Genomic DNA, 13,221 nt, shown 5'->3' with positions numbered 1-13,221 from the left:
AACCTTTTTTTTTGAATATTGTTCAAACCCATTTCGAAAACGGTCGTTTTTAAAAATCTAAAAATAAAAATCAATATATATATATGGGGCATTCCATGTCAAATTTACTCTATATATATATATACTATATATATATAGAGTAAATTTGACATGGAATACTATATATATATATAGAGTAAATTTGACATGGAATACCCCATATATATACATGTATATATAAAGGTGTATGTACAAAAACTAATCTTTATTGTATACAAGGATGATATTTCGAACCTAGATTATTTATGTTTACATTGCGCTCTTATGTGTCAGAGTGACTGTTACGAATGGATAACTGATTCTTGTTCAGCGGCTCAGTTCGTCAGTCTTGTCGAATACTTGAGAGAAGGAAGACGTGATAAAATTTGCATAATACAATCTCAAGCTAGTAACTTATCCTCTATATGTTCAACATTTCTTTATCCACATAATTAAGCTTTGGCAATTGCTAAGGCTTTCGAACGATCATTGTGAGAGCAAATATCAGTGTAAATGAGTGCTATATGGTTACATTTTACCTGTTTCATAGAATGGTAAGTGTTTTAAAAATTTTTTTTCAAATTTTTGGCCACTTGATCATCGATTTTTGTCAAAATTGTCAACTGTTACGTGAAATTCGTTGCCCTCGAATGGAATATCTCGCAATATCTTTGTCCCATAATTATAATCTTCGAATGATTCTTCAAATAGGATTTTCTTAACTACCAGTAGTTTCCATATTTTCAACCAGGTTCTAAAATGTATTCATCGAGAGTCGAAATATGTTTGTGGATTGCAAAATTTCGTCGGAGAAAAAAATCAATTCTCGAGTATCCATCAAAGTCCATGGACTGAATTAATACGCAACTCAGTAATCGTGTTTTGCTAAAGTTGTCATAGATTTTTCCATTTTCCTCATTCTACGTATCCCTGATTCGTTTCACTTGGTGTTTAAATAAGCACGTAATGTTCAGACAAAAGATAAATAATCAGCAGAAAAGGTTGTATCGCCGTCGTTCTCATTTTGGGACGAATGACTTAGTACGTGTCACTTTAAGTAATAAAAAAAGTGAAACGAACACGGTGTGAAAAGAAAAGGACTAAAAATAGCAAGCGTATAATTATCCTCAGCAAAGGGGAAGAACGGTTCACCCCTTGCAATCATTCAGGTCGTTTCTTCTCCCTCTTTCGTGGGAAACAGGCGAGTTATCCGCTTTTTGGTCAAACGGAACTACCTTTTATCTCAAAGGGGGTTAAAATAATACGGCGGCAAAAATTAAGGAAAAGAAAACACGAGAGAAGAAAATTTGCACAAGTTCGTTTACGTCGTGCATTATTTACTTGTTATATGTTCATTAGGCTGTTTCAAATTAGGACAATATTCGTTTTTCTGCTTGAGCGAGGACTTCGCAATAATTTTTTAATTTTTTTATATTTTGAGTCTTTAATCACGTCCACCCTTCATTATAATTCGCTTGTGAAGTAGAATCCGAATGTAAAATAAGCTTTCCAGATGCATTGAACATTCATGACAACCAAGATATTGGAATTGATCAGTAACCAAATAAACTTTGTCACAACGATATTTAAACTTGTGATGGAAGTTTGTCTCCCGAATTTTTGTCTTCCACTTTATCTTATTACGATTATTTATTTATTTGGCTCGTTACGAGAAGTCTTATTAATTTATCGTAAGATAAATTGGTGATTTGTTTAAGATGTTTCCTTTTAATTTTTTGTGAATTCCTCAAATCTCCAGCTGATTAAATCCTGGTCTTTAGTTCTCTGGAAGACTTTTTCTTTTAGATGAACTAAAGTTGTCAGAATCTCTCTGATGAACTTTTACAACAAAGATTGAACGACTTAAACTGAATAATGAATTCAAATAAACTTTTCCAGTGCACTTGATGATACCAGCGATATGAAATTCGTTAATAACGTTATTTATTATTCATAAAACGTTTCAATTTCTACAACATCTTTTACCGAATACCTTCTCCTCCCTTTCCACAACAATTCCGTGAAAAAAGCGCGGTTGTTTATTAAACTTGAATTTATTTTCTACCAATCACAAATTTAGAAATAACTTTAAATTAACTTTGAACTAATTTACAGACTATAAACCAATGAACAATGTTTTTACATAAGAACGATTATCGGCAGTATTTACTCAACAAGCATATTGAAATGAAGTATAACTCTATCCTCTCTTCCGTTGATTCTAACAATAATGGTTTTTCCATTGTACAAAACATTCCAAAAATTGTTGTATCTATTCCGTGTGTACTCAAATTAACGAGCACCAGACAATATTCCCGATTGCAAAGAAAATTACATTGCATTCAAGCTTTCAAAACCTGAAACTTATTTCCAATTAAAAGGTATCCATAAAAATACGATTATTTTTTAAAATTCCGCGAAGAAACTGATATAACTTAAATTTTTTACGCGTTATTCAAATGAGACAGAAGTGTAGGATTCTCAGTTGAAAAAAAAATATCAATTTTCAGACAGTTGTTAGCCAAAAACAAATACATTTTCCTGTTCTAAAACATTCTAATACACCTTCGACGTGTACTTTGCACTTTACAACGTAAAACAAGACAGACTATATTCATCTTCGATGAATTTTCATCAAAATTTTTCGCGAGAATAGCGCCTGACCGATACGCCACTGAGCTCGTACCACAACCAGGTATAATCTACGTTTATAAACGAGCTCAAAACTTGGTCCACAACCTCGGCCCGTTCACCTACTGCTATTACTTCTATTTATTTCTCTGAACGAGGTGTCGGCTCTGCTTATTCTCGGTCATTTCTCACTGTTACATATTACGGGATAAATCGAATAAGAGGAAGGAAAAAAAAAAATTGCATTTCGCTCTCCCCGGGATTTTTATACATTTATTTATACCTTTTATTCGCTCTCGCAAAATTTTTTTTTTTTTTTATTCACGGTAATTTTTCCCGCGTCATTCGTCGAACAAAATTCTGCCGGATCTAAAGAGGTCTTTTTTTTTTTTTCGTCATTTATTTATACCCATCGGTCTATTTTGCCCTATTTTATTCGTGTTCATTGCGTGTATGAATTTTTTCCAATATCATTTTCCGTTTTTTTCTTTTTCAATTTCACATCCGCTTTAAAATTACCGCTTTGAGCCTCTCTGCGTAGAGTAAAAAATGTATTTTTCTACGGTGTTTTTAGGCCTGCGAAATCGCCGATGAATCGCTTCACCTCGCTATTCCCAGACTATGCATATTTATCCATCCTGCGGAAAAAAATATTATCAGAAATGAAATGTCCCTCGAAATTAAGCGTATATGTATATACACGTGTAGATACAGTACTCTGTTTACTCATTTTACCACATACATACACGTATGTTTATTATATGTAAACTGACGTATGATACACGCCTGAATGATCGTATTATATGCAAAATTCGCATGAACGTTGCAATTTCGCGTACAGCTGATAACTAGATCCTGCTTCAGTGTAGTTCGGGTATTTTAACATTTACTTCTTTATGTAATATACGCGAATAATTGATATTGACGGCGTCGATTGCGGTACCAATATCAGCACGGAATATAAATATCATTATTCGAACGAGAAATCTATCGTAATACGTTTCGTTTGAATCGCTTATAGTCGCGTTGACTGTATTAATGTTAAAAATCTCGGGTACCAATTCGTAATTTATGGAATGACCGAGGATTTATCCAAAAATAATCTTGCAAGATGTAATTTGGCAAGTTACAGGCCTGGTGAAATATCGAATTGTCGATACTTTTTCCTTATATTTGCAGAAATTTTTTTTTGTCCAAACCTGTGAACTGAAAACTATAGCGAAAAAAAATTCTCTGCCTGTCTTGTAAATTTTAGGCTGACCCAACTCTTTCTGAAACGATGAAAAAAAAAGAAGGATTTCTCGAAACGAAAAATGAACCAAAATCAAACGAAATAATTAGACAGTCTTCCAGGTAATGGTGAAATTTTCAAAAAAAAAAAGAAAACGTAACGATTTGAGTAATTAAAAAAAAAAAATAGGTTTTGGAAAAATGCAAAGCTTTCGAAAACAGCGAATACGAATCTTTGAAACAGAATAAATTATTTGTCAAGGCTCTATATAATCGATGTATAAATCCTTTTAACTTTTTCACCCCGGCGTAGGTTTTCAAATTATAATAAACGTTGAGAAATTAAATAACGTTGGTGATGATGAACGAAGAGCTATAGAGATAAAAATGAAAACAAACGTGTAATAATAGGTTTAAGAGTGAAAAATTGTCGCTGTTATTTCGGCCAGTTTTATGAGCCGCTTCTCGCTCCTCATTTATCCCCCTTTTTTTTATTAAATCTAATCCAAGCTTTCCTCGGTTATTTTAAATCAAATTAATTTCAGGTCCTGCGGCTCCGCTCCCAGAACTCAACGGCTACAGCCAATGTGGCAACGTCCTCGTTCTCAAGGGATTAGTTTTTCCCCAGTGGAAGAGGCGACCCCTGGCCGTCATCGGATCTCGACTCTTCTTGTATCCAGGTAAGCTTTCTTCCTTATTATCAGATGCACGACTCGCGGCCTGAGTTAAAGACGATTTTTCCTAGAGCTTTCGGAACAAGATGAAGTTCGATTAGATGAATTGAATTGGCATATTTGATGGTACAAGTTAGATCGATTCAATCGCACCAGAAAAACTCTGCAAACATCGTGGAATCGACGATTTTCAATCGACGAAGTCAATTTTGCTAATGGACGATACCTCGACTTCATTCTTGACTTGATTTTTTCGTAAACAATTTATTTGCGACGCCACTCGCTCAAGGAACTTAAAAATTCATAGACAGGGCGACATAAAATTGTAAATCAAAGCACTTGACTGAAAAATTCTTTGTAATAACACAGAATCGTGGACTCGACGTCGAGTAAAAGCCAAATGGTTTTAAGCCATTAACTTCTCTTCTCTATCCTGTGATACCGATGTTCCCCAAAGTAATTTCCACTGATTCCCAATGATTTTTTGTTGTTTCCTGTGATTCTGTCTAAAAAAAAACTTGGAAATCACTTGACAGTAACATCAATGAATTAACATCACTGATATCATGTCCAAGTTAATGGATTTCCAATCTCATCCGTGAATGCACAATTTTCGATCCGATGCTTGAATACGTTTCTTGCATGACAAGTTAATTATTTATTCTCTTTCCCCGATTCTTTTCAACCTTTATTTCATTCTTTTAATTATCGTCATCGTCGTCCCTGCTTTCTTGAGCCTGGTAATTTAGCACGTTGAACATTGGCTTAAAAAAAAATCCGTAATCCGTGCTTGTGATTTTTGTAGCCAGTATGCGGGGACAGTTGGTAGTTGAGAAGGATGGTCGAGGTCCTGGTGCGACTTGTCAGTCGAGCGGAAGTAATCCGTGTCATTTGTCCGTGTCTCGGGATTATCCGGGATCTTTTCCTAGCTCTCCTGGCTTACGCTTGACCGTACGTCATGAATTAGGTGTCAAGTGGTTTAAAATTTCTTGCCATTTTTTTTCCGACCTATCTATACACAACGAACGGAACTAAAAATTTCTCTCATTGAAATGACAAACGATTTCGAACAATTTCAAGCGATTTTCGAGCAATTGTAATAATCAAAAACGAGTTTGTGATTTCAACGAGTAAATGGCCCCTTAATATAAATATTAAAAGTCACGTGTATTTGATTTTTTTTTGTTTTTCATAAAGATTTAGTTATACGCAAGAATTTTTCGGATCGCTGAATATTATCACTGTTAATCACCTCGAAAAGTGATTGGTTCTCAGTTTTTTTGAATTGTGTCGAATCTTTTTTTATTTACTTCTCGTCTTCAATTTATTTGATTCGAGAAAATTAAACGTATCATGCGGATCGAATGGAACGCTAATCTCGAAGACGCAGAATCATCTGGCTACAAACATACCTATCAAATATCCGGTTTCGTAACATTTATTTTTACGATGCTTGTACTTTGGAAGAGAAAGAGAAAGTTTATTTCAGTGTTATTTTTTTTCCTTTCTTTTCACATATGGATCGATGAGAAGTATCGTCGCGCAATCGTAAAATAAAAGAAACTTCGTCGAGTGAAGCGCTATGTGAAAATTTTTTATTCTTACTCCTGTATTATAAACTCAAGACACTTTGTTTCATTCGCGAAATTCTTTTTACCGTTTTGTTCTATTTTATTTTTCAGTCTCAGTGTGTGGGTTGTGCGATTTTTATTCATCTTTCAAATATCGAGTACAAATTGAATCTTCGATCCGTAACCGGCTGGATGATAAAATATTCCTAGAAAATGAATGTAAACTTTCTAGGAAAGAAAATCCCGTCTACAATATACACACAACAGTTGCAAAAATCATTCTCAGGTGATTCCGTGTTTGAAATAATTGACGAAGAATATAATTGACGAAATACGATCCTGAAATGTTCGACTTCGCGAAGTAAATTACGGGGAGAAACATTGACCAATTGAATTTGAAGTTACCGAACCAAACAATACTCAATAATTAAATTAATTATAAAAATCAATATGACTCTTTGTTATTCGATAGTTTTATTGTTCCACAGGACAAAATTCGAAAAATTGTAAAGTGTCTTGAACACGCATTTGAAAACTAAATTCTTTCAACTTCATCGGTATACAAAAGGTTTGTAAAATTTTATGGAATGAAACAACAGATTTTCTTGCTCTCAATTCTTTGTTGCTTTGATCCAATGATGAAAAAATTGTCGGGGCTGTGTGAATCTCGCGGATAAATTTCGCTCGAATCAAAGCGTATGCAATTTCTATTGTCATTGTATATAAGTAGTTATCGAAGGGTTTCTGGACTGATGCCTGAGGAAAGAGAGCGACGAGATTGAAATTGCGTGGCGAGATTGAAATTGTAAATCTCCGTGAATAACAAAGGGACAAAAGGAGCAAACGGTCGTCTGACAAAACAAGGTGGCTTTTGTCCGCGATATTTGATCCCAAGCTCCATCAAACTCCCTCGAGTAATGTATACACGGTATAATACGTATTAGATGTATAAATTAAGGCTGGATATTTAATATAAGCATATCCAACCATTATTCGTATATGTGCGTAATAATACATCATAAATAATGTCGACATATCGGGGGGAGGGGGGGGGGGGGGGGGGGGGGGGAGGTTGAATTTCCGAAAGCGCTTAATTCCGAACTATTTGGTGGTGAAACTTGAAGTAAAGAAATCAAACTTTTGCGAAACAACAAAGTTCACTCAAACTTCCGAAATACGTGATTACAAAAATATACAAGTTACGATAGAGGAAAGTTCCGAAAAGCAAGGTTTCGGTGGAGTCAGATTCCTAAAATTAAAATATAATCACAAAGCGTAGTTTACTCAACGAGTGGGTGTGAAAAATCAGAAAATCCAAAAATCAGAATGACCAGGATTCCGAACGTAAAAATATCGAAAATCCAAAACAAAGAAACACTAAAGTGGTGAAATTTCACCAAACCAGAAATTCACAGAATTGAAAATCTTCGATCATTCAAAGTTGCAATGTATGAGATTTTCAAATCTTCTCACTTTCGCACTTTCGGAACTTTGACTTGTCGGAGTATCGCCTTTTCGTAACTTTGAGCATCGGGTTGCGGACCACTTGAAACTTTTATATTTCGTCAAAGTATGATTTCTTTACTTTAGGTTTCGCCACCGGAACATTCGAAAATTGGCACTTTCCGATTTTTTCAAATTCGAAATTTAAACCATGCCTCACATATTGCCGTTTCTGCGAGTTAAAGGATGGAAAACAATTGCAAAAACGTTTGATTCAATATTTAAAAAAAAACAGAAAAAAATTAGAAAAATCAAGCGATCATAAATTAAATTTAAAATCATAAATTAATTGACAACGACTAAAACCAAAAAAAAACAAAAGAAGAGGTAAAAAAAGGCTCCGAGGAAAGAGGTTGAGAACGGAGACGGAATGCGCGTTCTCGGGTTTCCGGGGTGATATAGCGGTGGGATATAAATTGGTATTCTTTCTCGGTTGAAGGGAATAAATTCGGGATTAAATTGAGACACTCGAGAGCAGCGCGGGGCCGTATTCAAATATTTTCGCAAAACTTTCCGCGTAAAAAGATAATACAGTTCGCGTAGTCAGAGCCACTGCAGGGGTTCGAGGTGCCGGGCTATAAGAGTTTTGGTGTGGGCGGGTATAAGGTACGAAAGTTCCGCGGATTTGCGACGGAGCCTCAACGAAACCCTCCAGGCCGCAGCTAAGAGACTATTTTGGAATATCAATGGCCCGGATACACGTGCGTGGTGGAAAATGACGAGGTCTTGTTGCACGGGAAGTGGGCGTGTAATAAAATCGTTGTAATCTTTTGATCGATGACACCTTCGTATCCTGTTAGTTCTGTCGTATGTCGATCTATTTTTTTCACCCACAACGAGCAGATTTACACGGTAAGACTGAAATCGTCATATCGTGCATAGTATTAAGGTTCGAAACGAAATTTTGGATGTTCGGATGTTCGGAAAGTGACGTCACCCAAAATTTTTTTCCTCTTGACGTCGTCGATCTACAGTAATCAGCTAGCCGAATTCCTCAGTCTGGAAACAACCGCGCAGTAAAGCGGACGTATGAGAATCGCGCTCCGCAGATTTCGAGTACCGGGTTCTCTACCTCCTGGATCCTGCGCTCCGGGTCCGCTACCTGGTGAAACTCGACTTCCAGGACGAGAGCTCCGTAGTTTTGCCTGTCCAAGTCCTTCAGCTTGTGGATTTTGACCTCCAGGACTAGCGCTTCGTAGTTACTGCACTCGGGGTCCGCTACTCGATAAAACTCGACTTCACGGACGAGCTGACTAACATTTATTACCCATTGAACAATCCTCAAGCATCAAGGGTGTGAGGTATTTGGTAAATCTCGTATCATCTGGTAAAACACTGACAACGAGTAAGCGAGCGTAGCGAACGCAAGAGCACAAAAAACCAGCTACACTAGGCATCGGACCCCGAGCGAACTTTGTCGAGTGAGGGTTTTAAAGCTGGTAAACAATTAATGAAAATCTTGTCTTCGAATGTTGAACTTTTCCTCATCTCATTACCTCTTTGTTAGATTTTGAAATGGATTTCAATCACGTTTGATACGTCAAGTTTACTATTTATATTCATCATCAAAGGAATGGTAGAAATAATTATTTTGAACAATTGGTAGCTGGATTTTTAACTGGAATTGTTATCAATTGTGTTTCTTGTGTGAAAATTGCAATATCTTTACAACTCACAACGATCAAGCTTACCTGATTTTGCTTCAACTGATCTTTTCGAAACGTATAACTTATACTCGGTAATCCTGGTGGATTCAAATTCGAAGACGTGGCGCAATCAGGATCACTTTGAAATTTGACCTTCAGTTCATAATACATTTAAAATTATTCGGTAATCGTTGGACCTGATGATATGAAATGAAATTGATTTGATAATATCATGACGTGATTGTGCTGAAACAGTCTTTAAAATTTCATTGAGAGATTTATTGGACTTTTCTGAAATTTTATTTGATAATTTAACAATTCAACAACTATTATGTTGTTGAAATTTGATTCAATATTGGTAATGCAATCACGTGTGTATTCAAAATCAATTAGGCATTTCAAATTGATTGCGTATCTTTACGCTCGTCTGTAGATGCAAAATTGCAAAATCGACAATTTCTGGGAATTTTCAATTACATTTCATCAGCCAAGGATAAAAATCGTATAAAACAATTTGACAGTAGCAATACAAGGCTGGTTGTAAATACAGATTCCTACTACCGACCCTTACCGACATCCTGCCCGGACTTAAACCCTTTTCAGCGGTGATGTCACCGCTATCGATCCCTGCTGTACCGACCGAAGGTCAAAACTGCACTGTCTTACCAACAATCTTATCAACCGAAGGTCAAAATCACGTTGCCTTATTTGACTTGGTAGAAATTTATATCAAATCTCAGACAGTGAAAAAATAAACTTAAAAATTGACGTATTAAGTTACGTTCTTTTTCCGATAAACTTTTCTTCCACCATTCTTGCGGAACATACAGAGTCAATCGAATCAGCGATAACTGTTTAAACCGAAGTTTAAACTGAGTTTTGAACTGAATTCCGCGTTGAAGATTGGTGAACACGTTGGTAAATATACCAAGGATGTGTAACTAGCATCCCTCATGAAGTTTGCGGGGTGAATCGGACTGGGTCCAATAAGCCAATGCCCACAAAAAGTTTCTCCTAAGCCCGCTTACCGTTTCTCTGCGTAGGTATTCCCGCCTTTTTCCCCACCGAACACGGGGTGAAAAACTTTTGACGTTTATAAAGTTTTCATCTCGCCGCAGAGCGCCTTGTCCCCAAAAGCATTTTGCCGAAACTCGGTGGATCCTTATATATGGGACATTCCACGCCAAATTGACCAGAGTCTGACCCTCAACCTCATGAATTTGGTTCGAGATTCTGGATTTTTTTTTTTGTAACCACAAAGTACTTAAATATATTTTTCAGACTTTTTTTCGATTAAATTCGTTTTGCTTATGATTTTGAAAAACTTCCGTGTCTTTGAACGCAACTTGAAGATATTTTAAAAAATTCTAAAAATCGCCATATGTAAAAATTCTTAAGCATAGATTCAGAATGGACCGGCTTTTGATTCTACTCTTTGTTCAGAGTTTTAGAGAAAGAAAATTGTGAGAAAATTAGAACGCACAATCCGCCTATTGGGAACTGGTACTTGAACATTTTTATACATGACCTAAGATTTTTGAAAAGTCCTTCAGTATTTTCCGAAGCTATTTAATTATTTTTCAACTTGATTGGTAACAATCTTCAAAAATCGTAGGTAAAGGAATATTACTCGGAGAAACGTGAAATAAATCTGAGTACTTTGCATGGTCGAAACAACAATATAAAAAATCGCCGACCAAATCCAAGAGGTTCGTGGTTAGACCCTGATCGATTCAGGGTGGAATGCCCCATATGTTTTTGTTTTATAAGGTATATAGATACAGGATATAGGCGAAGCGAGAGAGCGGACTCAAGTGCTCGATTAATCTTACAGTCCTGTTTTTAACGTCAGCATTGAAACCATAAAGACGTAACGCTTCAATCGCTGTTTTTTTCATTCCGAGGAAACGCTACAGCTTCTGATTCCTTTTTTTTTAGCCTAATCTCTTCACACCGAATTTTCTTACTCTGTTTTTAATTTTTTTCGAACAAATATAAAGACCAACTAAAAATATATTTACCAAAAATGTCATATTTTGCATAAATTAAGACTTTCCTTTTAACCAGTATACTCAACTTAATCTCTGCTCTCCCTAACCTGACATGCATATTCAGTAAACCGGAAAGTATACTGGCAAACTTATAAATATTCAAACCGTAATTAAGTGGCAGCCTTTTCAAAGCTGTTATAGTACATAAAATTGAAATTTTTTTTCCTTAGATGAGTTTTGGAACCTAATAAAAGTCTAGATTGTAGAATTTTTTACCCTCTGTTTGTTTCGTCACATCTATCTTTTGAACACTCTTCCGATGTTGTTTCGAGAAACGATTAGAAATTGAAATCCAAACTCCTTAAAATTGAGGAAACGTGAGAAAGAAACGCATGAAATGAATGCATTAAAAAAAAAAATGATTCGATCTTGAGAAAATTTCAGTTTATATAGCTTCTAACTTTTGAGGGGAAACGAGTTTGCAATTAATCAAAATAATAAGAGTTTTGAAAGGTGTAACGATCGATGTGTAAACGAATGACGATTAAAGAGAGATTTCCTTTATTCGAAAAGTTTGCAAAACGCTGTTACATTTTATATTACACTCGAACGTTTCAGCGTCGCCAGACTCGTCGCCGGAATGGATGGAACTCGGAGGAAACGGAAGCGCCGTCTGCTGTGCTCCATCGCGGCTGGGCAGGCTCGTCCTTCGAGTGACGGGATACCCGAGGATCACAGCACCCCGACAAGGACCTCGTCCTCGAGAGTCTCCTCACCATCCCGAGACGCGGCATCTCTACCTTGGCTTCCATCATCCGTGGGACAGAGACCTTTGGCGAGGTTGGCTCAAGCAGGTAAACCATTTTTTTGATCCCTGTTTTTGATCGGAATTTTTTTACTTCCTATTGCCTGATGTGATGTAAGAAAGGTAGGTATTGCTTTTCGTTGTGAACGACTCTATAAACTTTCGAAGAATATTCGCGTTTCCTGGCCTCTAACAGTAAGTAAGAAAAAAACAGGTATTTCAGAAAAATTTCGGAATGCACTGAGGGAAATTTTTAGTTCCGGTTACCGCTCAGTCCTTGACTATTTTTATTTTTTACCACAATCGAAAAATATAGTTCCAGGTAGAAAATGAAAATTAGTTTTCTAGCTGTTACCGGAAACTCTAGTATTCGTTACTATTCTTTCTCATTACGATCACTGTTGCTAGATTTTCTTGTAACTGTTGCTTGTGCAACAATAAATTGACGTTAAAGCCTTGTTTAACTAAAAAAGTAGAGTTAACCGAACAAACTGATTTCGCGTTACAATTACCAAAAAAGGATCAACAATAGCGAAAAATGGTTACGCGTACCTCGTTTTTCGTAATTCCAACAATATTCAAACAGGTTTTTTAACGATACACGTTTTACTGAATTTTTCTAGTGACTGTAAGAAAAGAAATTTTTCTCAGTGTGTCTATTCGGCATCACAAAGCCTGAAGTTTACAACACTTTACATTCGCATGATTTCATTAAAATTAAAATTAGATATACAATTGGATTGATTTGAACATTTGCTTCTACGGATAAGTGATGTATTCTTCATGGTTCGTTGACATCCCGTACGATTGTTTATTCCTCTTTACACAATAAACGATATGTTTTTCAAATTCAAAACCGATGTGATATAAGGTAAATTTCGCAATCGCAAAATATGGTAGGTATACTTTCGCTAATTAATACCATCTTTATAGTAATTTTCAAAATTAACGAACTCTTTGGTAACAATTAGTCTTTTTCCGCAATTTCCCAATTAGCGACTCCGATATCTCAACGTACGAACCATAATTGACACTCTATTGAATAAAGCCACGTTATTTCATGTCCGCAAAATAATGACTGGGTAATCATAATCTGCAATGCATGCGGGGTAAAATCGCGAGTGTTTTACGCGTTTGAAAACGTGTAACGAC

The 13,221-nt window shown here is 36.0% G+C and overlaps 1 protein-coding gene across 1 annotated transcript in view; it reads left to right on the top strand.

Moving 5' to 3' along the window:
* Positions 1-13,221, top strand: part of Phlpp (PH domain leucine-rich repeat protein phosphatase) — a 99,838-nt gene that overhangs the window by 35,581 nt on the left and 51,036 nt on the right. The window contains exons 4-5 of the mRNA XM_046610454.2: positions 4,425-4,559; positions 11,883-12,118. Coding sequence (XP_046466410.1) covers positions 4,425-4,559; positions 11,883-12,118 — 371 coding nt within the window. The remainder of the gene's footprint in view (positions 1-4,424; positions 4,560-11,882; positions 12,119-13,221) is intronic.

The sequence above is a fragment of the Neodiprion pinetum genome, chromosome 2 (genome assembly GCF_021155775.2).
Source record: "Neodiprion pinetum isolate iyNeoPine1 chromosome 2, iyNeoPine1.2, whole genome shotgun sequence".
Lineage (NCBI taxonomy): Eukaryota > Metazoa > Arthropoda > Insecta > Hymenoptera > Diprionidae > Neodiprion > Neodiprion pinetum.
The sequence above is the reverse complement of the archived record's forward strand: the minus strand, read 5'-3'. Positions and strand labels throughout refer to the sequence as shown.